We start from the raw sequence: 26,855 nt of genomic DNA, 5'->3' as shown, positions 1-26,855 counted from the left end.
CCCTGTTCTGGGGAGAACATTACAGAGGAAGCCCGCACATCCATTCTTTGGTCGTGTATGAGCCTTCTTGATCGTTTCTATCCTATTGTTTCAACATTCCTTTAATGTGGGTAGCGAAATATTTCACATCTTCTACAACTTTGTGAAGGCCAGTGTAACTTTCTACACTGTAGTGCGCCGGGTTGGTAACATCACTTCAAGAGAGGCCCACCGAATCAACAAGCTTATTAAAAGGGTCAGGCTCAGTTATGGGATGCGCTCTGGACCCCCTGGAGGCAGTATCAAAAGGAGAGAAAACAAAACGGTGTCATTAAGAACAATGCGGAATATCCTCCCCATGACACAGTAACAAAGAGTGCTTTAAGCCAACAAATTGTTCAGCAGAAGTGTGCCAAGAAATGCTAAGGGGGCTCCTTTACAACAGCAACAATATGTCTGCATAATGCCCCACTGTGACTGTGAATGCCAACTTATAAGTTTTTTCCTTTTTTTAGTCATTCTCATATCTCTATCTATTTCTATATAGTACTAGGGTGTTGTACCGTGTTAGCCATTACGAATGTAGTGAGAAGTCAAGCAAAATGACACCTTTTATTGGCTACCTAAAAAGATTACAATATGCAAGCTTTCGAGGCAACTCGGGCCCCTTCTTCAGGCAAGACACTCATACACACACCAGGGGTGTTGAAGTTAATCACATAATCGATGCATTGAGATGCAGACGTGGATGATTCTGCATCGATGCAGTGGCAAAACAATTGATTATATCATAATGACATTGCTTGGCGATTTTATGGCTGCGGCATAAAAATTCTAGTTAAAAAGTAGTCCCAGTAGTGGCTGTAGCTGCCTGATCGGAGTACAGCGCTGCTCCGTGTAGAAGTAACTCATCTCACTGACGTCACTCGCTGCATACGCGCCGGTAGAGCATGGCGGTGGGAGGCCGAGAGATTAAAAACGCTCCAAACATTTTAAAAGCTGATATCTGGACTAATTTTGGATTTTACGAACAGATTGGGAAGCATGAACTGGACAAGTCGTATGCGGTGTGTAAAGCCTGTCACACAAAAATTAAATATTTTGGGAACACTACCAACTTAAGAAATCACGTTAGCCGTTTCCACCCTGAGATGCTAACAACAACACCGGCCAGCGAAATCCCAAACCCAGCACAGCCAAGAATTTAAGCGACTGTCCACAATACTGCCCAACTCTGAGAAGGGGAAGAAAATAAACCAGGCTGTGGCAGCCTTCAGAGTGAAAGATTTATGGTCATATTCTGTTGTGGACAATGCCAGGTTTCAGCACTTGTTAAAGACGCTAGAGCCGCGGTACAAGGTCCCGACGTGCAGACACTTTACAGAAAAGGTTACACCGACTCTTTACCACAAAACCAGAGTGCAGATAACAGTGTCAATGAGCAAACCTAGTCGGGCAGCAATAACATGTGATTCATGGACTTCAGTGGCAATGGAGTCTTATGTTACAGTGACAGCACATTACATTAGCGAGGACTGGCAGATTATGCTGCAGACAAGAGCTGTGAGAGTCTCACACGGGCGAGCATCTGGCAGAGCTACTGTCTTAGCGGCTATTCTTCCATAACATATCAGATAAAGATGTGGTGCTCGTGACGGACAATGCTTCAAACATGTTGGTTGCAGCTCAAGTCGGAAAATTTCAGCATATAAGATGCTTTGCCCATACGCTAAATCTTGCCTCTCAGCAGGCGCTTAAAATGGCCACACTCGCCAGACTTCAGGGAAGAATCTGACGTGTATCGACATTCTTCCATCGCAGAACTACAGCCAGCCACCTTTTGAAAGTGAACCAGAAATGCCTGGGCTTAAAAAATTAAAAACTTCTTACTGATGTTTCAACAAGGTGGAACAGTTCATATGACATGATCCAGAGGTTTCTGGAACAGCAACCTGCAATTTGTGCCACCTTGCTATCACCAAAAGTTCGAAGAGGAGAGTCAGACCTCTGCACACTGAATGAAACAGACGTGTCAAACGCAGAGGACGCTGTGAGGGCATTAAAGCCAATGAAGGATGTGACCACGCTGATGTCTGAAGAGTGTAATCCAACCGTCTCTCTCATTGCTCCTCTCATCACACAACTTCTCCAAAACATGACAGACACCATCAGAGACTCTACCATGATTCACGAGATCAAGAATGCGGTCAGAACAGATCTAATGAACAGGTACACCAGTGAGGGAGAGAAGAAGATCCTTCATACAGCCTCTGCCCTGGATGCTCGCTTTAAGGGATTGCCTTTTCTAACGGAGGAGGAGAGATTGGATGTATACAGAGGAGTGACTGAGGAGGCAATTAAATCATGTATATTGTGAAATTTATAAAATTATAAACTGATCATAACAGTATTATAAAATTAATTATAAATGATTATAACAGTAAAAGTTTTAAGATTGAATAAAAACACAAATAGGTGTGAGCTTTCGCATTGACTGAGTACACTATCTGCTAAGTTACTGTTTTTTTTAATATGTTTTTGGTCCAACACAGAACAAGTGTATTCTTACTGGGGGGTACAAAAGTGGTTGAAGTGCCTGAGGGAACAGAAACACTGGAAGAAAAAACACCAATGGAAGGCGCCTCCTCTTTTCCTCATAAGAAAGGACTCATTGCGGCTTGTGAGTTTGCTGGGACAGCCTTTCAGTGATACTGAAGGTAAAGTAGAAACCAAGACCCCCTTATGCAAGGGCTGAAGAGGAAATGAACAGGTACTGCAAAGCCTCATCCCTGCCTCTGACTGAGGACCCCTTGAATTGGTGGCAGGTACACAAGGTCACATTTCCTCCCCTCTCCTGGTTGTCAAAACGATCCTTATGTATCCCTGGCACAAGCGTATCTGCAGAGCGTGCTTTCTCCATTGCAGGAGATGTGGTCACTGCAAAAAGATCCACTCTCAAACCAGAGCATGTAGATCAACTGGTGTTCTTGCACAAAAACCTAAAAATTCCCAAATGCTAAAACCAGTGCTTGTGATGTTTTGCACATTCAAAAAGTGTCCAGTGCTGATGTTAAAGATTTTATTTTGTGTAGTTCTTATTTTGTATTTTGCACAATAGTAGTATCTGCAGAGCAGGTTTCCCCACAGCCAGAGATGAGCTCACTGCAGAAAGATCCACTCCCAGACCAGAGCATGTTGTTCAACTGGGAGATCATATTCAAAAGTCCCAGATGCTGAACATTGACTAATTTGTAATTTGTAAATTTATCTTTGTAATATTGTGCACTTTCAGGAAGTGCCCTGTATACAGTGCTGTTATTTTATGTGGTGTGGTGGCTCTGAGGCTAGGGATCTGCACTGGCAATCGGAAGGTTGCCGGTTCGAATCCCGTAAATGCCAAAAGGGACTCTGCTCTGTTGGGCCATTGAGCAAAGCCCTTAACCTGCAATTGCTGAGCGCTTTGAGTAGTGAGAAAAGTGCTATATAAATGCAAAGAATTAGTATTATTATGCTGCAGATTTTATTTTTGTATATCATAGCAAATGCACAATGTTTTGTTTTTGAAGACTGACCATATTCATACAAGATGTAGGCTAGGCCTATACTATTTATTTCTGTTTACAATTTAATGTAATTGTCACAATTTCTGTTTACATTTTCAGGTTTTGTTAAATAAAAACGGGAGCTTACATCTCACTGCTTGTATTTGTATTTGAAAACAATGAAGTAATGTAGAAAAATTGATGGGCTGCATTGTGATGCATCGAGATATCGAATCGTTGACATGATAAACTGGTCTACAAAAAAATATTTTTTGTTTGATTCTGGGAACTTCAGAGAATCTCTTTAAGTTTTTTACATTGATTTCATATATGAAAATCGGAATTAAGCTAGCACGTCAGGTTTTTGAAATAAACATCATTGACGTTTTGACACTTTTGAATATCAATATAAAATATCAACATGATATCTGGAGTTTGGACTCTGTCCCACCAAAATTGTTTTGATGCGTTTATTCTGAAACCAAACCAGAGGACGATACCAGAGACACGTTAAAGCATATTTATGTCAATTTACCTCAATATAAAAGTGAGGTCAGCGTGCCCAAAAATGTTGGGAGGCCCTCGCTTTTGTGCTTGTACTGCATATCCGTCTCTCTTTGCAAGAGCCAACAGTAGTCACCCATCATGCTCAGAGTTAATTTTTCCCCAATATCAGTTTTCCATCACCTTTATATCTTAATGAAATCTTTCCCCGTGCTCATCTCTGACATCACTTAGATTTGGTGGAAAAAAGTCGAGATGAGAATGTAAAAAATGCATTTTCAGCGACATTCGGGCTCCCGTAAGCTAATATACTTTCAGTATATTCTCCACAAGCTCAGTATAATTCTCTGTGACTGTCAAGAAAATTCTGGACAACCTGCACGAATGAGGGTGCCGATTCAGTTGGCTTCAGTTTCCTTCTGAACTCCTCGTCAAGCATCAGTTCACGGATTTCAGGGCCAACAAAAAACACCTTCCTTAATTTTGGCTTCACTTTTCTTGAGACCAAACTTATTTCTTAAATGATGAAACGCATCGCCTTTACTGTCCAGTCACCCTAGTTGTCCAAGACCTGGAACATCATAACTAAAAAAATGGGACATCCTGGACGAAAACGGTTTTCAGATTTGGAGTCAGCAAGTGAAATTTGTTAAAAGTACAGATGAAGGAATCCCAGTAGCAAAATGCTTGTTGACCAGTAAATCATAATCGAATCGTGAGACTAGTGAAGGTTCACACCTCTAATATACACATATATATACATACACATACATATATACACACACACACACACACACACACACGTTTATTTCTTTAAACAGCTTCTGCAAAAACCTAAAATTTCCTGTGGGGTCAAACAAAGTTCTACCATTACATCCACTGTCCTGATGTAGATAGTGACATGTTCACTATGGCTGCTAGGTCTTTCTCATACGGCATACATTTAAGTTTCAGAACTCCCACTGTGTATTTTAATATAACATTTTTACTTCCTATGTGTAATACTTTACACTTATGAACGTTAAACTCCATCTGCAATAAAACTAGTCCAAACCTGTATAATGTTCAAGTCCCTCTGTAATGAATCATCAGATTTTACATTATCTGCCCTTCTTAGTTTAGTATCATCTGCAAAACTGACCAGCTTATTATTTATATTTTCATTCATATCACTTATTTATATTAAAAACAGCAGAAAGGCCCCAGCATAATCCCAGAGGGACACCACTTTAAACATCGCCCAGTTCTGAAAATGTTTCTCTCACCAAAAAGCTTTGCATCTTGTGTCAAAGACGACTTTGTACTCGCTTAAACAGCACACCCTAAATTCCTACTTCTTTTTTCTTTTATTGCTAATGCAAGTGGACACAAACCTGTGCCTGTAACAGCAAAGAGCTTGTGAATTCACCAATAATTTTAAAGTTATCAATAAACAGATTATACAGAATTTCTAAATGAATTATGTAAAGTGGAAAGATTTCACATTCTATTGGGAAACATGTTGTAAAATGAAAGGTAACATTATACTCTACCCTGGCAGCTTTTATAAACAAACTAGTGTAACAACTAATACCAGGTTATAAACCTAAAAGGGCATTAAAAGGAATTTCAAGAAACAGCAAAATCAAATAAAACTATAAAGAGGCAAACAACTTTGACTGGGACTGTACAGATCTGTCCGTACACAAAATATCATGAGATGCAAGAGTAATTCCTATAAAAATAGATATTACATATAAATACATTTGTGGAGTATAATTTTCATCTTTATACATGAAAACATTCTCGTTCAAAAATGCAATTTAGGCACTTCATTCCAATAATACTGTTAAAGATGAGTTGCTCAGGACATAAACAAACCACATCAAAATGACACCTCAAACCATCTTTGTTATAAATTGAGTCCTGCCAAAAACTTAAAAACTAATTGAATGATGAGGCTCATTATTGCTTTGGTGAAATTGTTAGGTAAACAATCCTTTAATTACAAAGCTAAAAAAGCCAAAACTTTAGACAAAGGTAATAGCTCTCACAATACAGTAAGAAAATAAACAGGCCTTAACCATTACATGTTATAATTGAACTTGGAAACAATGACAATAGAGGCTTTTACCAAGTGACCAAATTGAATTACCAGAACCAATTGTTTGAAATACAAAGCAGCAAAAACACACACACACACAAAAAGTACAACATGTAAAGCAACAATCATGTTAGTATTCAATTAGCTAGTCAAACAAAAAATTACTAAAGCACTCAACACAAGAACATGCCAAGCTGCTGTAGAAACCTATTAAATGAAATGCCAGAAACGTAACTGGTCTTTGTTCGTGAAGACCAAAGTGCAAGATTAATCCATTTTCTTCTGCAACACTACTCATACATTAGTATAGGGGGAAGATCTTGCCCAAGGTGACTTGTGTCTAATTCCAGTGCCCAAGCTGCTGGGCCATACCGCCTTCCAGAAAATCTTTTGCTTCTCTTATCAAATGCTTAAATAGCATAGCATGCCAGAAGACAATTAAGCCAGTAGCGTTTTTTGCTAAAGGAGGATATGAACACTGCAAAACACAAAAATCAGCTAAAACCTCCAAATGGTGCAGAAAACTCCCATTCCCTCCCTTGCCTTTAACCAGTTCTTCTGCACTAACACTTGCTGTGTTCATGTTCAGAGATAATATACTACTAATTTAATTTTACCTGTTTTCCGGACAATGGTAGGCCCTTCTCAGTGTATACCAATTTCACTGGAAACCATCATCTACATTGAATATATTGGACTGCACTTTACCTTCCATACATCCCCTTTCTAAGTCGGACTTTTCCACGAAAGGATTTCAGGAAGTTTGCAGCTACACAGGCAGTTTCAGATGTAGGTCAGGAACCAATCTGCAATTTGTTTTTGTACTGTGTTGCACTTTGAGAAGAGAAACTAGAGATAACAGATTCATACTGGATATAATACTGTTACATATATTTGACTTTGGATTAACTTACTGTATATGCACAAACTCAACTGTCAATACCACTTGAAACAGCATTAGCTTCTCTCATCTCTGCTTATTCAATACAACAGTTTAAGAAGTTCAGCTCCAGTGAATTCACAAGCATGTAATATCAGATTGGACACCCTACCTTTTACCATAGCAGATCAGTTTAAATATCACAAGTAAACATAAAGCTCTTTATCAACAAAATTTCACCATCTGTATGGAAAAAATTAAGCAAGACTTGCATAGATGGTCAACCCTTCATCTCACTCTAGCCGGAAGAATTAACGTTGTTAAGATGAATATCCTTCATAAGCTTCTTTTTTTTTTATTTCAAAACATCCCAATATAAATCAATCAATAAATAATTTTTTAAGCAATTAGATTCAACCATAACCTCATTTATTTGGAACTCAAAACATTCACGTATCCAAAGAGCGACCCTACAAAGACCTCAGGCAGAAGGTGGCATGGCTCTACCTAATTTTCCGTTTTATTACTGGGCAGCAAACATACAAGGCATAAAAACCTGGACACAAATAAATGAACATACACAGGCCTGGTCCGCAATGAAGTAAAATCCTGCAGCACTTCTTTATATTCCCTGCTTTGTGCCCCAATAAATGCAAGTTATCGCAAATATACTAATAACCCAATTGTGCTTCACTCACTCAGAACATGGAACCAACTTAGAAAGCAATTTAAGATGGAAAATCTATCTGTGGCACCCCTGCAAGAGAACCACCTCTTTCAACCCTCGCAAACATATCGAGTTTTTAATATCTGGAAAAGATTTGGGATTAAATTGCTCAGAGAGCTTTATATAGACAATATCTTTGCATCCTTTGAACAATTACATTCCAAATTTAACCTTCCAGCTACACATTTTTTTCACTATCTTCAAATTAGAAACTTTGTCAAACAGAACCTGCCCGATTTTCCTCATCTCGTACCCTCCACCATGCTGGAAAAAATACTGCTCAACTTCGAGGACTTTGACACCATTTCTGCAATATATAAAATTTTATTAGAGTCCCTTCCTTTCAAAGATCCAAGAGGACAATGGGAAAAAGATCTCTTAATATATCAGAAAAGGAGTGGAAGGTAGCAATGCAGAGAATTCACTCGAGCTCCATGTGCGCAAAGCATAGAATTATTCAACTCAAAATTATATATCGAGCTCATCTGTCTCGCTTAAAACTGTCCAAAATGTTTCCAGGGCAAGATCCAACCTGCGAACGCTGCAACCAAGCTCCTGCCTCACTGGGTCACATGTTTTGGGCGTGCACCAAACTAACAACATTTTCGACCAAAATTTTTAAGTGCCTTTCAGACGGCCTTGGTGTCCCAATCCCTCCTAACCCATTAATAGCGATGTTTGGTGTTCTTCCAGATGGATTTGAAATGGATAAGGACAAGCAAACTGTGATTGCATTCACTACACTTTTGGCATGCAGACTGATTTTGTTAAATTGGAAGAATCCTAACTCTCCTCTAATAAGTCAGTGGGAAACCGATGTTTTATATTATTTGAAATTGGAAAAAATCAAATTCTCAGTTAGGGGATTTGTACAGAATTTTTTCAAAACCTTGCAGGATCTAATCAATAATATTTTAGAATAAGAAGAAATAATTATTTCCGCATTTCTTTTCCTTCTCCATTTATCTTTTTTTGCCCTGTTAAACTCAATAATTTAGGCATGTTTACAAGCCTTAAGTATTACTCCTTTGGCCATGCTCTCCTTCTCAGGGGTGGGGTTTGATTTGTTTTCAATCCTATTTTTTGTAAAAATTGATCTATATGTACCAAATGATTACAATAAAATTACAAAAAAAAAAAAAAGTTCAGCTGAAGAGCACTAGATAAACTACAACGGTCTAATTCATAAAACAGTTTGCGTTCGTTTTCTACTTAAGACCTTTTTGAGCTTTATTTTAAACAAAGGCTTAGGTCTTGAAACAGTGATATGCTTCCGATTGATAAAAACCAGTCCATGCAAATGTGTTTATTACACCTGCTAAAATGAAATAATCATCTCAGTGAAAAGGTAAAAATAAACTCCAGAGGCCGCACTAACACCTTGGTAAGTTATGAGAAATACTGCTTCTATGCAGAAATGTTGTAAATAATTTCATTCAAGTCCCATGCTTGAAAGTCCTGATTTGGTAGTGTCAGCATATACACTGCCATTCAAGACCTATAAAATTCTATTGCATCAGAATGGTACCTCAACACAGTAAGCATGCGTGATATATCAGTATGGTTAAGAACATCAAAAGCACCCAAATTAACCAAAATAATTGTAGTATCTCTCAGTGGGAAGATATAATGTCTTGGACCAGATTAATGTGTGGACCTGCTAGTGGCTAATGGCCATGTCACTTTACGTGAAGTTTTACGAGTAGCCTTCATTTATATAATCTAATGGTGTACTCACATTAGGCACTTTTGTTCCATGCCATGCCCAAGAGTGATTGCCCTCCCCACTCCCGACTCCCCCGCTGGCCTGCACTCAAAATGCATTTAACGTTATGGGCTTGGGAACGCTTTCGTCATGACCATGCGACTTCGTGTTCGGAGCTTGTTTTAGGTTTTACACAGAGTGACAACATGCACGTCAAAATTATCTCTTATTTTGTGGTTGTTTTGGAGTCGTGTAGGGCAGTACAACGTTCTACCCTCATACAGATTTATTGAATGTGCGGCGCAGCGTTTTGCTGTTCATTGTGCTGCACGTACAAGATTTTTGCAGAGACAAATGATGTTAAGGGAGGAACTTTGCAGCTTTTCTTGCCAATTACAATACATGTAAGGCGAGAGTAAAAACCTGTTTTAAACTCAAATGATATTCAATGAAATGAGAATTGCACCATCTGACTTGTCGCATCACTGATGTCATGTCTGTTGTCCTCGCTCGGGCATGTTTAGCAATCACACGGTTCCCGATTTCCTACTGAACCGTCCTCGGGCCCACCTCTTCCATGCGGGCCAGGGGCCTCATGTATAAATGGTGCGTAGGCACAGAAATGTTGCGTAAGAACATTTCCACGTTCAAATCGCGATGTATAAAACCTACACTTGGCATAAAGCCACGCACTTTTCCACGGTACCTCATACCCTGTCGTACGCAAGTTCTCTGCTTGGTTTTGCAGACTGGTGGCACCCAGCGTCAAAGCAGTGCTACTGTTGCTGTGTGGTTACCCTTTCTTAGATCCACATCCATGATGGCGGCTTTATCAAATACACTGAAATTAACCGCATATTGTTCATAAATTTAATGCATCTGATTGTAATTAACCTGTAACAATATAATGGTCCACAGAATGGTCAAACTATTCTAAATACCATAACTGCTTTAGCGTTGTTACTCTCACTGCACCTTCTTCTTCTTCTGCCAGCTGCTCCAGTTAGGGGTTGCCACAGCGGATCATCTTTTTCCATATTACTCGCACTGCACCACTTGGAGTACTCATATCACTGTATCTGAGTGTGAATCACAGATCTACAGCGATTGGAAAGAGAATTATCGGTATACAGCATCAAGCACTCGCTGCCTCAGCCATTCACTATTTGAACTGCTCTCATCCGACCAACGCTTCACAGCCTTTCCTGTTCTGACCTCGCAGTTCACAAACCGTTTCATCCCAAGAACTATGCACGCACTCAATCAGTCCATCAAGTGCTCCTTGTAGAACTGTATATACTTGCAAGTTACCGTGAGGTAATTGTACTTATGATACAGTTATAATATTGCACAACCTGAGCCACTTTATAAAGCGCGTATTTACATATGATGACGATATCATTTTTAAGATGAAATGCAGCAAAAAAATATGTTGATTATACAGATAAAACTAACTACACAGTGCCGCAGCGCTAGCAAGCTTGAGCTTCGTTCAAGGATTGTTCCTGCCTCGCACTGTTTTCATGCTGTGGCTGGCGCGACACTGGAAGGATAGATTGATAAAGTAATGAAACATTTACGAAGATATTTCGATGTTCCTTAAAAGTTTTGAAGAATCAGCGTTCTAAGCGTACAGATGGCTTAATGTCTATTACAGAGCTGATTGTGTGGCGATTGGGTATTTGGAGAAAGAAAAGTATGGACAGGAATTGGGGGTTAATACGTTTGAAAAAGACAGTATTTCTGTAATAAAGCATTTCATTGAAGGTCGCGCAGCAAGCATCTTGCATGAGACATGAACAATCACTGCACCACAGTGTTCCCAAGTTTAATAACATGCTTTAACTCATATCATCATGAAAATGATATCACGTATACTTCAGTATTTTAATTACTCAGAGAGCTGTAATATTACGAACGTAATGGATTCTGTGTCCTGTCGGAGGAAGAGCACGTAGTGATTCGCACACACAGAGCACATAGAAGATCAAATACAAAACAAAGCATTTAATGTGCTACTTTAGTTACGATGGGATTTGAGAAACTAGTAAATTAAAACGATTTTAAGATGAAGTTTATGATGTTCTACTTTAATCAGAGTTTATTTTGTCATTAAAGTGGAAATTGAGATTAAAGTTGACATTTCGTGCTTTTTTCACACTGTGTGCCTTTTTTTTCCCCACTGTACCCTAATAAACTTGCATATGACACTCAGACGGTGGGCTACGAGTCGCCTTTTTACGCCGACTTTGATATGTGACAACTTTTTTATTTCGGGCACTGTGCAACTTTTTGAACTTGAGCTTTCGAGTTTCTCTGACACGCTATGTCACTCGATCAACTTCCTTTTGTTGCTTATGTAACTGTTTAAACCAACAAATAGTACGTTTTTCTTTGCCTCCATTTGGTATTCGTTGAAATTCTTCTATTTTTCCTCGTACTTTTGCCATTGCCTTTTCACAGAACGCTGGGCTTAAGGGCTATTTATATTGATTTGCATATTCAAAGAGGCGTAATTCTGGGAGGAGTTGGGGCGGGACAGCAAGCGCGTGCACATGCGTTTATTTCCACGCTGAGTGGGATTTATGTATCGGAAGAACGCACAGATTCCTGCATCTGGATTTTTCTGTGCGTAAGCACATTTCGGCTTTTGTGCTTACGTCATATTATAGTGCGAATTCTATGCACGGCGCTACGCACAAGGCCCCAGGACACGGTACAGAGCGATCACACTAGTCAAATGAACTAGACTTTGCAAGGTTACACACAGACAAAACGTGCTCGGCCGCGGAACGCATTGCCAGTGTGAGTACACCCTCAGCGAGTTGGAGGCAGTCTGTGGCATGCATTTGTGAAGCCATCCCCATAATGCAACAAAGTTCAGTGACTCACGCAAGCAAGTCCACAACTTGCTCCAATAAAACTACAATAAAACAGGTGTGATTTTTGTCTTTAGTCACGGGGCTGGTTCTGTGCGCATCAGTTTAACGCCAATGAATGCTCAAAAGTACAATGCACATACTGCAGAGACAAGTAATAAGAAACACAGACGTTTTGGACCTCCCAAACAAAAGACAGACTCGTCTGCCTGACGTCTCATGATTTACATAACAGGAAAGAAAAAAAGGGTTGGTGGGGAGCAGAGCTTGCGACCTGAACTCACCATACCTGTTAGTCCTTCACACAACGCTGCCTCTTGTCAGGGAGCACACTATTGGATGTCAGAAAAAGTGGTGAGCATGATGGTATCAGTAAGTCGGTATTCAGCCGGAAATGTGACAGGCTCAGTTAATTTCATTCATGTACAATTGATATGGATTGGAAGAGGAGATCATCAACTGCGGTCTGCAAATCTGACAATCTGCATATTGTGACATTGGTTTAAGTCAGTACACAGGCGTCTACCTGGCTAACATGAAAGCACAGGACTACAAATTTAATAAATTATGGTTTCAGCATTTGTTATCTTTTAGTAAAAGCAGCAGCAAGAACTCTGAAATCAATCTGGTTTACTGTATCCACTAAGAACACAATACTCCAATAGACGTCAGGCACAGGACTTTTAAGTACAGAGCACAAAGCCTTCTCTTCTACTAATTAATGTGCTATACATTACAAAGTTCATTCCTAGCAAGTTGCTTTTATTAAGATTCATTCTTTTACCTTTCGACAAGAAAAACTTGTTTAGAAATCCAAGGTAGCAGGAGGAAAAAAGGATTTCCTTTGATGGAAACCCAATACTAACACTCCTAGTACAAGAATCAATTTACGTAACGTAATATTAGATGAATGTGAAACTTAAGTGGCAAGGGGATTAAAAAGAAAAAAGAAAAAAATATTGACTCATGAGTAACAACCAAAGTATTACGTTATTCTCAATTCTCTCATACCTATTTTAATCTCTTACAAATTAACTTTCAAGCAGATACTACGACAGTAGAGAGTAAAAGGAACATTAGTTTGGAGATGCCGTTCTCAGCAGGCTGGAAAAATAAAAGCTTTGTTTACTCTGTGTCTCTGTCTCTCTCACGCCTTGTTAAAATACCTGTGAGGGAAGATGTGGGAGGAAGTAACACCTAAGAAGAAAGGTGTCGGAGAGACTATCCAAATGAAAACAGTACCTCAAAGACGAGGTGTCTACAGCGAGATAGGATGGCAGACTGTGTTCTCCTAAAATTTAAGTATAAATTTATCTATTCGCATAACCTCCCCCCACTCATCTTTTACTGTGCCTCCTTTAAAATAAAGACACCATGCAGACAAACGGAAGTCAAATAAATAGTTAAACTATTAAACAAAACATACAATAAACCAAAATCTGACTAAAATGGGTAGCATGTGTCTATTTTCAATTTTACTCACGTTAATAAATGAAAGAAAGAAAAAAAAATACAGCAGCAGTGCAGCCTTCCTCAGTGGCATGACATTCAATTAAATCTTGTCTCACCAGATAAGTGAAATCTACTCAAGAATGACCCGCTCTTATGATTTACTTTCAAAAGAACAATGTAACTCATTAAAGAGACGAAATTATGCAGTCTTGTTAGAGGCAATATGACTTTACGTGCAGACTAAATACTGGCTATGGCATCTTCTAAAAGTGTTCCCCAAAATTGACTGGAGAAAACAAACCTCCTTAAGAGGAGCCTGTTGACCTCTTCAGATTTCTAGTCTGGGAAAGAGTGATGTGGGAAGGAAAAAAAAATGTAGTACGGAAATAAATATTTCACCCAAAATTACCAACACTAGTCATAAAAGAAACATTTAATATATTTTTAAAAACTAACCACAAACTAAATTCTGAGTGAAGCATAAATAACACCATCATTTCTTCATGAAAACAATTTCCGCATCTCTAAGCTAAGAAAATGAATGAACATATTCAACTGAAATAGGCACTGCGTCCAAATGTCCAATACTGATGAATAAAAACAACTTCCAAATTTTTAGTATTTTTTAAAAACCAACCACAAAAGAGTGAAACAGTGTCACCAAATGAGTGACAGAACAAGTTTTTGAATGTGTTTACTCTCATTTGAGGTTAAAGCACCAGAAAAAAGTCATTTTAATCATGAGGCTTAAAAACATTTTTCATCCATTTCTATAAATCCATTATGTCATTGAGCCTCAGCGAATTTTATTACGAACTGCAGTATTTTGACTTTTAGTATTTTTTCCTCTGCACAAACTCCGACAGTGCAGGCATATACTGAAGCACAGGGGTCTCCAACTCCATTTCTGGAGAGCTACTGTGGCTGCAGGTTTTCATTCTAACCCTTTTCGTATTTAGTGACCAGATTTCACTACTAATTAACTCTTAATTAGTATTTAATTCATGCACATCTTAAGACTCAAGCCCCTTAATTATTTCTTTTTTCCTTAATTAGCAACCCAACACTATTAAGACACAAAATGAACCAACACATAAACAACATCCTGCGTCCATCACACAAAAACTGAAAACAAAGAAAGGTGAAGGTCTCTGTAATGTTGATCTGCTCAGGTCCACAAAACATTTTGACAGTGCTCTTAAAAAGGGAAATGTCTGCCATGGCAGAGTGAGTGCCATGGAATTAAATAACGGGTTTAATTAGCAACGAGAATTGGCTTCAAGTTGAGAAACTGAATGAAGGTTAGAGTTTGAGGCCCCAACTTAGTTGGTCATCCGTTGACTCACTTCACATCAAATTTATGTTTAGGTGCTGTTTAAGGAAAAAAGAATCAATTCAGCGGTCATTCTCAAGAAAAGTCAATTAAAATAAAGGGAAATAGTTAATTAGCCGCAAAAACCGGTCACTAATTAAGAAAAAAAAGAGTTAGAATGTCTGCGGTGGGCTGTCGCCCTGCCTGGGGTTTGTTTCCTGCCTTGCGCCCTGTGTTGGCTGGGATTGGCTCCAGCAGACCTCCGTGACCCTGCAGTTAGGTTGGATAATGGATGGATGGAGTTAGAATGTAAACTTGCAGCTACATTAGCTCTTCAGGACTGGAGTTGGAGACCCCTGCTATAGCATTTGACTGGATCCTGCCTCCATGGAAGAGCTGTTACTTTCTACCGAGAGCACATTAGTCTGTTATTTTCCAATAGACAATATGCCATGGCTCATTAATTTAAAAAAAAAAAAAATGTATATATGGCTGAAAAGAGCCTAAAAGGAAACAGTTTGATGAAAGAAATAGAAAATAATGAATATTTTATAAGTAGGACCTGAAATTAATATCAACCCCCCCCCCCCCCCCCAACACCATGTACATCTTCTTCAGATTGTAAGATTTCAAGTAAACAATTGTAGTGAGAAGTCAAGCAAAATGACACCTTTTATTGAATAACTAAAAAGATTACAATTTGCAAGCTTTTGCGGCAACTCAGGCCTGTGACATCTTGCCTGAAGAAGGGACCCGAGTTGCCTGGAAACACCTTTAAAATTTTGAGCAGTAACTAGTTTATTTCCTTTCTTTCTTTTCTATAAAATGGAAGAATGAAAACAAGAGATTTCCCGGAAAAGGGTGACGCAACAGTGATGTCAAGTGAAATGCTTTCCTTTACACATTTATGCCTTAAGGTTAACAAAAAAAAAAAAAAAATCATTCCCACCTCTGTAGGTCGCACAGTTTCTTGACAAAGTAAAAGACTACCGTTATACGACAGCCACCATATTGAAGGCAGCTTCATTAACTACTGACAACACCATCATCCTACGATGTACAGTATATTTTCAGTCAGGGTCACTCAAATTAATGTACGTTGTCAAAGCTATATGCAACTCTAGACCTTAAAGCAAGTGTAAAAGCAAGGAGATTTATCTAGTCATTAGCAAACCTTCTTGCCCGGGATGGGGATGCGGGCGTCACAACCTTTCCTAGTAACATATGAAGCCAACCCTGTATATCGGCCAAAAGCAGAGTGTGCACACACACAATCCCCAACCCTCACTAATGCATATTCAGCTTTAGTGTTGTGGGTATGAAGGAATTATTATTTTAATTCCTTCATACCCACAACACTGAATTGAACACTCCTTACTTACGATCAGTGCCTCTTCGGCTCTTAACTTAAACATCTAATTTGATTCTCAAAAAGCTGCAAGTTCTATCTAGTGTGTGAATATTCACATTTGCATTCATTATCATATCAACATATTTTTTTTATTATTATTATTATTACTATAGAGTAAAATTGTCCCTAGTGTATGCTTGGGGTGTGTGTGTGTGTGTGTGTCCTGCCCGGGATTTGTTCCTGCATTGCGCCCTGTGTTGGCTGGGATCGGCTCCAGCAGACCCCTCATGACCCTGTGTTAGGATATAGAAAATGACTTTGAGTATTTTTGCTTTGTTAATCAATGCTCCAGACTCACTCCATCTATTACACAAGCGTATCAAGCTCACCAAGGAACCGTTCCTGGAGGGGATGCCATTTGTGTACATATAAAAGGCCAAATCAATTCGGGTCACTAGAGAGTCACCAATAAACCAAAAAGGCATATTTGGGGAGTTGTGGGAAACTAGCACCGAAAGAAAAATCCTTCAGGACATAGGGAGAGTATGCAAACACCACACAGATAGCATCCAAGATTGGACTCTAACCCAAGGAGAATAAACCACAGTTTAAGTTTGTTTAATAAACTGCCTTTTATACTTGTAAACATTTCTTTAGGAATTGTCAAATCTGTTTAGAGTGAAAGATGACACCAAACTTTTTCCTTAAAAAAAAAAAAAATATATAATATGCCAGCTCCTCTTGCACAACAGGAGCTGGTACAAATTAGTTACTATCTAAATCATACAGAAGTTTGTTCAGTGCAAAATACTTGTTCCAGATTTTTTTTAAAAGGTCAGCATTAAACAACTAGGCCAGATGACAAACATACTTCTGTGCCATGGCAGTACTGCTTATATTGGTAAAGATTTATACTGCAGATTAATCCTACAGCAACTGCACTTTCACATACAGGGGAAAATAAACTGTGACATCCTGACAAGGGCTCATTTTAAATCACAAAAAAGTCAGACTAACAGGACTGGTTGCAGTGAAAACCTCCTAAGAACATGGACCTCCAGGACTGACTACAGACCAGAGCAACACCCCAATAAACAAATAATCGGTTAAGGTGTCTCATGTTTGGGAGTGTCCATGTTTTCATCAAAAACAAGCTGCTAGATTTGGGTCCGATCTTGGACTGGCATCTAACTTGTGCTCAGCGTTATTAAAATACACGCTTAATCTCTGAGGCCATATGCTCGAAAACTGGATTCAAACTTTACAGAATGGTCCCAACACCATGAACCTTTATCATTAGAATAATTTATTTACCCGCAACACAGTACTGGAAAACACGATCAGAAAAATAGGATGGGGACTACCATAATTAAAAGTCTCGTCAATTCAAATGCAAAACGCTAGAAAACACGTCGAGAACAAAGAACATGAAAGGGTTATGTTTTAAATACGAAACTTAAGACACCCCAGCGATCGTCCCTGCCTGTAAAGCCAAGTAAACAGCCGCATGTGTAGTACAGCATTATTGGATTACCAGTCTAATCGCTAGTGACATAGTTCTCCACATGTCCTAATTCACGGGACACAAGCGAGGAGATGTTTTGCCAGTGGCAGGATTTACGAGTGGGACGAGAGGAGTCCTTTAACAAAAAGAAAATAAAAGACCGGTTCCTTTAAGACAGTGATGTTCATGCACCCCATCAGTAAGCAGGACTTAACAGATAATGAACAGAATCAAATAATCGAAAACTTTAAATAGGATACATAAAATCGGTCAGTTTTTTTCCTCGACAACACTAAAACACATTAAGAAAACATTCCAGAGAAAGTGTGGAGACAGAGAGAAAAACAGACTGGAGGGACACAAAGCAGGGTTAGGGTTCATAAAAGATTCCTTTTAAATACAACAGTAAACAAGATCAGTTAAGTTAGATGTAGCCGCTTCCTTCCAACCCGGTTACTCGAGAAAAAAAATAGAAAGTGTCGGCATATTTACCTGCAGACTCCCCCGTATTAATCCAGTCCGGGTTCGCAATGCTGGCGATGGCGAAAATATCAGCTGCCAGAAACAGACATCCTGAAATGATGGTCAGTTTATCCATATCTCAGACAAGCCACGAGGCTTTAAGGGTGGTGCTGGTTATAGGGGGCTGGGATGAACCGCCGATGCAATTGAAGGGAGCCCCCCCCTTTTGCTAAACGTGTCCCCCAAGAAGGAGATTCCAGGAGTAGGCAGCCCCCTTTCCCATTATTCGGCAGGCTGCTCTCTCATTTCGAGGACGCTGTGCGAAGCCAGGCCACGCCACCCATTTGAAACTGATACAACATTAAAACGGGTGAAAAAAGACAGATGTAAAAACGTGTCGAGGATACCGTTTGTTTGCTTTATAACTCGTTTCCTCTCCTCGCTGGAAAAGCTTCGCTCACATGTCGCCGTGCTGCCCTTCTCGCCTCGTCCTCAAGCCGCAGGGCCTGCGAGCCGCCACTCCGCCAGCAGTGTTCCCGTCCAGCCTGGCCCCATTTAATCGGCTCCCCCTCTAGCCAGCGTCCTCGCCGGAATTAAAAAAAGAAGAAGAGCGAAGGGCTGGGATAAAAAGAGAGAGACCACAAGAAGAAAAAAAACAGCCCTGTACTGCAAGAAAAATATAAATATATACGTGAACAGATTCTGCTCCTGCTTTAGCCAGTTGTGGTGCTGCTGCTGCTTCTTCTTCTTGTTGGTCTCCACAATTTGTATTGCGTCTCGTTAGCCCCCTCCTTTTTAATGCTTTGCTGTTATAATTACCCTCGGGTGAATAACATCAAATTTCACGTTGAACAAAAGACGACGGCTTCGCTCTCTCAGGCTGAGTAATCTTTACAAAGCGTCAGTTTCACTCGAATGCACTGCGAACAGCGTCCCTGCAGAACGGTCCATCCTTACTGGAGCCCCCTTGACATAAAGAACCACTTGGCGGCGGAAGCGCGCTCCGAAAACGACGCGCGCAACCACCACTCACACACACGCTCACTCCCCCTACAACAGACAAGGAGGCGAGCGGGCGGCCAATCACAAACGTGGAACACTTACCCGCGCGCGCGCGCGCGCGCAAACTTGGAGATGACGAACGAACTAACGACCTCAGCATTCAACATCGCCGGAGGGAGACGGACGAGGACTGCTGCCTGCTCCCTTGGGAGACAGAAGTCGGAATTCTGAAGATGCGTTCCCTTAAAGGTGATTCCCAAAAGAGTGAGGATTAACCTTTTATTCAGTTTAATTCTGCCTTGATTTGCAACGTGTTATATGACTTCATTTTAAATGAATTTAGAGGCAGTACAAACTTCCTTCGTTTCTTATTTTTGTCTGGAGCTAAGTATGGGACCACTTCTATTTAACAATATAGTGGCGCTTTCCGAACTTCGTTCAGGAGAAACTCGTAGCGCAGTAAATAGTCTCAACAGCCGTTAAAACACTGCACTAAAATGTGGCATTTTTGATTTATCTTATGTACATATTTTCCACACTTAGACGATCTCTCAATCTGTTCTCCGTGACATTATATATGCCCTATATGGCCAAAGGTTTGTGAACGCCCATCACATTTACATCGATCAGCCACAGCATTAAAAACACTGCCAGGAGAAGTGAATAACTTGGATGACCTCGTTCCAATTGCTCCTGTCGAGGGGTGGGATATACTGTATTAGGCAGCAAGCAAACAGTCAGTTCTTGATGGTGATGTGTTGGAAGCAGGAAAAATGAACAAGTGTAAGGATCTAAGTGACTTTGACAAATTGTGATGGCCAGACAACTGGGTTAGAGCATCTCCAAAATGGCAGACCTTAGGAGGTGTTATCAGTATGCTGTGGTTAGTACCTTCTAAAAGTTGTCCAAGTAGATAGATAGATACTTTATTAATCCCAAGGGGAAATTAAATTAAGTAAAGGACATGAGAGGAAAGGTTCAGAATACACAGTGCATTGCAGCTTGCTGAATATCTGCAGACCAGTCAGAGTGCTCATGCTGACCCCCTCTCGTCCACCTCCAAACATGCTTACAATGGACACGTAACCATCATAACTGGACCATGGAGCAATAGCAGATGGTGGCCTGGTCTGAAGAATCACATTTTCCTTTAGATCACCTGGACGCCCGGGTGTGTGTGCGCGTGTCATTTACCTGGGAAAGGATGCACAATAGGAAGAAGGCAAGCCAGTGTGTCAGTGTGATAATCTGGGTAGTGTTGTGCTGGGAAACTTGGGTACTAGCATTCATGAGGATGTTACTATGACACGTGAGATTTACCTAAAGATTTTTTGCAGACCATGTACACCATGACAACAATATTTCCTGATGGCAGTGACCTCTTTCAGCTGGATAATCCACCCTGCCACACTGCAAAAATTGTTCAGAAATGGTTTTTGGAACATGACAAAGAATTCAAGGTGTTGACTTGGAATCCAAATTCTCCAGATCTCAATTTGATCGAGCCTATGTGCTGGAAAAACAAGTCCATAGAGGCCCAACCTTGCAACATACAGTACAGGACTTAAATGATCAACTGCTAATATCATGGTGCCAGATACCACTGGACACCATCAGAGATCTTATGTAGACAATGCCTTGATGGGTCAGTGCTGTTTTGACAGCACGAGGGAGACCGGCACATTATTAGAGGAGGAAACCCATGCAGACATGAGGAGAACATGTAAACTCCATGCAGGGAGGACCCAGGATGTGGACCCTGGTCTTCTTACCGTGAGGCAGCAATGTTACCACTGTGCCACCACCCAAAAGAAAGTCTACAAGTAGAAATCCTTTCCTTGAGCACAAGAGGAAAAAGCAATTTAAGGATGAAGACGTGTTCTTTTGAAGATTTTATTTCTTAGATGAGCCCAGACATTTCTAGTAATTTCCAGACGCATCTTGTTTTCTCTAGCCATTTCTTTTAGCAGGGCTTTTGACAGCTTCTGTTTGTTACAAGGGCAGAGATTGTTAGTTTGACCTGGATTAAATAGGCTACTAGGGCTGGGTACGGAATGTATTTTACATAGTTTGCCAAATCCAGGTAAACAAGACAAATTGATTTTTCCTTTGCTTATAAAATATAGTAGAAGAGGAGAACCCTTTAGTCCTGTCTACACTGAAAAATAATATGTTTATAGGGTATTTACTGTCAGATGTACAGAGAACAGTGAATTCGTACTTGCATGTGCTAATCAACATGCAACATGCTCCCACCCTCTAGCACTATTATCAGTGACTATAGTGACATCACATCGAAACATCGGTCTTCCTTTCCTGAAAAATTTTGCAGTACCCTTTAAACAAACCGTAATATCAGGTATAAATGTATCCTATTTTTGTAAGGAATATGCCCCACATAAATCAGAGAAATTACAAATATAATTTTTTGGACAAAAATTAAAATAATCTACACCAGAACATTTTAAAGTATCAAAAATGTTGCCTTAATGATCATAAAGTACAGACACAGAAGGGTCACTTAAGTCAGTGTTTCTCATCCACTGTCTGGGACGTGGTCTGTCGCTGGTGGGTTATGAGTTGCTGTTGTTTATAATGATAGTGGGCCGTGGTGGGTTGCCTCTCCGAAATTTGGCCTTGATTATACCCCAGTTCTGATGTTCACACTCGGTTCACCAACGGGACCTATGAATACACTTATAAGGACAGAAGTGGGTCACGACACGAGAAAGGCTGAGAAACACTGATCTAAGTGACAACACAATGCGCTGTAAGAACAAGACAAAAATAAGAAATTGGCTCGCTGTCCTTCTGAGTATTCCACAGCTGGCTTTAATCCATATCTATCTAAGTCGGGGTGACACCTTTACTTGTCCGCCAAAACGTTCTCATGTCTACTGTGTCCCTGAGCTCTTGTCCACCACTACTACTACTTCTTCTTTCGACTGCTCCTGTTAGGGGTTGCCACAGCAGATCACCCTTTTCCATATCTTCCTGCCCTCCTCATCTTGCTCTGTCACACCCATCACCTGCACGGCCTCTCTCACCACATCCATAAATCTTCTCTTAGGCCTTCCTCTTCTCCTCTTGCCTGGCAGCTCTATCTTTAATATCCTTTTCCCAATTTACTGAGCTTTTACCCCAACTCCACTTTCAACTCTAAACTTATTTTGTCTCTGCCCTGATGGAGGAGCATTTTGGAGGTTAGGGATCACCAGAGGTTTGGGTACAGGGACTTCATGGTTCCTAATGACCCTTGGTTTTCCCTGCAGCACAGAGTCTTGGTTATTACGTAATGGGTAGCGACTTCGTAGCAGCTTCCTTCCTGTATATTTTAGAGCAGCAACATGGTCCTACGATCTAGGTGAGGGAGAGGACTGGCCTCCTGAAATATATCCATGCGCTTTTCATTAAATTGCTAGTGACCATGTGCCAACACATTTCACTACAGGACGCCTGATTGCCACGGGCATCATTCACTGTAGGCTGCATCTTGCTTGAGAGCTCTCTGAAACACCATCATCAGGAACAAAAACATACAGTTCATCTCTCAAATGCTAGAATCTAGGCAACCAAACTTGTATCAACCCTTTATTCTGAAGAAGAGTCATCCCCTGAAAGGCTGACAAAGAGCAATATGATTCTCTGACTAGAATACTAAGACTTCTTTTTTTTTTTTTTGACGGTGTGAGCATTACTTTTCAAGGGTTCCTCTGGGACCTTCTGCTATCATCCTCTTACTCATCGCAAAAGCTCAACGATTGAGTTCTGAAGACAGGAAAATCCACAAAGAGAAATCCTTTCCTTAAAGCCATCCCTTACCAGCTGGGAACTCCAGTATAATATTATTCACAAAGGGGTCACTCCTGTAGCGTTCCCTCCATTCAGAATATTGCCAAGAATGCACAGAGTGTATTAAACATTTTATTAAAGATAAAGGGGAGGGAGGGAGGAAGAGGAGAAGAAGGCAGAACCCAAAATAAAAAAAAAAAAACATGGACAAAACCATGCATTTGTTTCTGTGCACTTCTGCGCTGATCTCACACCCTGGTCCATCTGGTGGGGTGGCTTATGCACTCAGCACAGCACCAAAATAAAAGCACTTCTGTTTCTCATCTTTTATTTGAGTCATACCCTGGATGTCACTTTGTCTCATGAGCCAAGTGTTCACCTCTGGTGACCTCCTGAGTTTGCAGTTAGTGGGCCACTGGCAGGACAGAGGCCCTTCTGGCACCCCAAAAGTCAAGATATCCTTGGTGACTTCCATTCTGCCTGGCCTACTAGTATAAAGCAGGCCCAGAGGATACCCTTTAGGATCGTCCTGCTAATATCCATCAGTGCGAGGACAGCACCTAACCAGGTAACAGCCCTTTGATGATCACTCTCCTACTTTTGTGTCCAGTGTAATTACTTTCAGGAAACCACTCAGAAATGTACAGTGTTACTGCCCCCTGGTGGGCATTTAACCACACTGGCATTTTGATAGACCTTGTCAGCCAAAGCTCGCTTCTTGTTGTGTGGCTTGCTTTCCTGCCTGCCGTTCTGCCAGTGTCTATTGCAAGAAAGAAAAGATGACTTCAGGATACTGGCCTTGGAGGGAGAGGTTCAAAGAAAAAGCCATATACATAAAAAGAAAAGGTTACACTGGACAGAAGAGTGTATGTATTATGGTTAGCATCCAGGCATCATCCTTTTTCTGTCGTAGACAACACTAGTATTTGGCGTGTGTTTAAGGAAGAACACAACTGAGGACCTGCAGGGTGTCCGTTTCTCAAACCTCAGACTCTGATGTACTTACCTCTCTTACTCAGTTGTTCATCCGGGCCTTCCTCTTCTTTTTCTGTTCTCTTTTCCCAAGAAAGTAAAGGGCAACTTTGTATAAAATCTGTTCCATAAAATAACCTTAATTTCTCAAAACAATAACTACTACCACTGCAGAGGGTGGTACAGTGGTAGCAGCATTGCTGCCTTGTAGTAAGGAGACCAGAGCTTGTGTTTCGGGTCCTCCCTGTGTTTGTCGGGGTTTCCTCCCACACTCCAAAGACATGCAGGTTAGATGGATTGGTGATACTAAATTGACCTGTGTGTGTTCACTCTGTGATGGACTGGTGTCCTGTCCAGGGTTTGTTCCTGCTTTGTGCCCTGTGCTAGCTGGGGTAGGCTCCAACAACCCCTGTGACCCTGTTCAGGACTAAGCAGATTAGAAAATGACAGACTGACTGACAATAGGTTAAGAAGTTTCTTGAGAAAGCAGTTTCATTTTGGCCATTTTTAAACCCAGAAGTGAACTTTAGGAATTGCCAGTACCTTGCCATGACAATTGACTTGCTTTAGTAAACAGAATAACAGATTTCAGCAGTGCTAACACAATTACATAGGTTTCTCTAATAACCAAGTAGCTTTTAAAAGTGATCAAGGATGAGCTAAGAAAGGACCATTAGAACACTGGAGGAACGGCTGCAGAAGACGGAGCTTTGCAGTTGTATGTACTTGGAAGGAAGACACCATCTAGGAAAAGTTTAGGTTGCTGCTGGAAGAGGAGTTGGAGAGGCCAGTAGGGGGCACTTGCCCTGTGGTCTGCGGGTGTGGATCCCAATGCCCCAGTGCAGTGATGCAGTAAAAATGGCACCGTCCTTTGAGATGAGATGTAAAACTGAAGTCCTGACTCTCTGTGGTCATAAAATAGCCCTGAGCATCCTTCGTAAAGAGTAGCGTGTATTCCAATGTCCTGGATAAATTGCCCACCATGGCCTTGTCCATTCTGAACCCCTAATATTCCCAGAGTCTGATTGGCTAAATGCCTCTCCTCCCCCCCCCCCTTTACCACCTATATATGCAATATGGATGGATGGATATGCAATATAAATTAACTATTATTATTATTAAATTGTGTACAGTAATCCCTCCTCAATCGCGGGGGTTGCGTTCCAGAGCCACCCGCAAAATAAGAAAATCCGCAAAGTAGAAACCATATGTTTATATGGTTATTTTTATATTGTCATGCTTGGGTCACAGATTTGCGCAGAAACACAGGAGGTTGTAGAGAGACATGAACATTATTCAAACACTGCAAACAAACATTTGTCCCTTTTTCAAAAGTTTAAACTGTGCTCCATGACAAGACAGAGATGACAGTTCTGTCTCACAATTAAAAGAATGCAAACATATCTTCCTCTTCAAAGGAGTGCGCGTCAGGAGAGAGAGGAAAGCAAACAAATCAATAGGGCTGTTTGTTTTTAAGTATGCGAAGCACCGCCGGTACAAAGCTGTTGAAGGCGGCAGCTCACACCCCCTCCGTCAGGAGCAGAGAGAGAGAGAGAGACAGAGACAGAGAGACAGACAGACAGACAGAGAAAAACAAAGTCAAAAATCAATACGTGCCCTTTGAGCTTTTAAGTATGCGAAGCACCGTGCAGCATACTTAAAAGCTGCACACAGAAGGTAGCAATGTGAAGATAATCTTTCAGCATTTTTAGACGAGAGTCCGTATCGTCTAGGTGTGCGAACAGCCCCCCTGCTCACACCCCCTACGTCAGGATCACAGATAGTCAGTGCAAGAGAGAGAGAAAGAAAAGTAAGCTGGGTAGCTTCTCAGCCATCTGCCAATAGCGTCCCTTGTATGAAATCAACTGGGCAAATCAACTGAGGAAGCATGTACCAGAAATTAAAAGACCTATTGTCCTCAGATATCCGCGAACCAGCAAAAAATCCGCGATATATATTTAAATATGCTTACATATAAAATCCGCGATAGAGTGAAGCCGCGAAAGGCGAAGCGCGATATACAATCTGAATAACAGATCGCCATAAATTCAGTTTTGGCTCCTGCCTTGCTCTGGGCTCACCTTGTAATATGGAAAATGCATTGAACTTTAATTGGAATTTTTGGCCACTCATCAATATGAAATATTATAATGCAATATTTTTATGCCTGCCTAAAATCAAGCACTGGACCATAAGTTTAAATATCTGGGCATAAGACAGAAAACAACACTAAAGGGGGAGCCATTCTGACAGGCACCCTCCCAACCTAACAAACATGTTTTTAGCAGCTATTAACATTTGTCATAATTAAGGTAAGTACTACATCTATATACTAATTATATATATATATATATATATATATATATATATATATATATATAATATATATATATATATATATATATATATAGTCATGTATGTGCATCCGAGGGTCATCTTCTGGGCTCATCTGAGGTAAGCACTACCACTCCAGGACACCAGGGGGCAGAATCAATAACTCTTATACTTCTCTTATCACCTACAGCTTGGAGAAGACACCCATTGAAGGCAACTGGCCACGCCCCTTCGAGTCCAGGGAACCTATAAAAGTGAGGGGCTTCTGAGAAGTGGCGTCTCATTCAGGAGATAAAGGCGCAAAAAAGGCCACCCACCAGAGCCTATCACTGTGAAAGCCAATGCCTAAAACTTTAGCATTTGTTAATCTTGTGT

The 26,855-nt window shown here is 40.6% G+C and overlaps 1 protein-coding gene and 1 long non-coding RNA gene across 2 annotated transcripts in view; one reads left to right on the top strand and one right to left on the bottom strand.

Moving 5' to 3' along the window:
- Positions 1-19,432, bottom strand: part of LOC114661064 (uncharacterized protein C16orf52 homolog B) — an 84,109-nt gene extending 64,677 nt beyond the window's left edge. The window contains exon 1 of the mRNA XM_028814179.2: positions 18,411-19,432. Within this exon, the coding sequence (XP_028670012.1) occupies positions 18,411-18,516 (106 nt within the window). The 5' untranslated portion in view covers positions 18,517-19,432. The remainder of the gene's footprint in view (positions 1-18,410) is intronic.
- Positions 19,433-19,502: 70 nt separating this feature from the next.
- Positions 19,503-26,855, top strand: part of LOC114661067 (uncharacterized) — a 46,691-nt gene continuing 39,338 nt past the window's right edge. Inside the window, exon 1 of the long non-coding RNA XR_003717793.2 lies at positions 19,503-19,631. This is a non-coding gene — a long non-coding RNA (uncharacterized LOC114661067). The remainder of the gene's footprint in view (positions 19,632-26,855) is intronic.

Source organism: Erpetoichthys calabaricus, chromosome 11, assembly GCF_900747795.2.
Source record: "Erpetoichthys calabaricus chromosome 11, fErpCal1.3, whole genome shotgun sequence".
NCBI classification, from domain to species: Eukaryota; Metazoa; Chordata; class Cladistia; order Polypteriformes; family Polypteridae; genus Erpetoichthys; species Erpetoichthys calabaricus.
The sequence above is the reverse complement of the archived record's forward strand: the minus strand, read 5'-3'. Positions and strand labels throughout refer to the sequence as shown.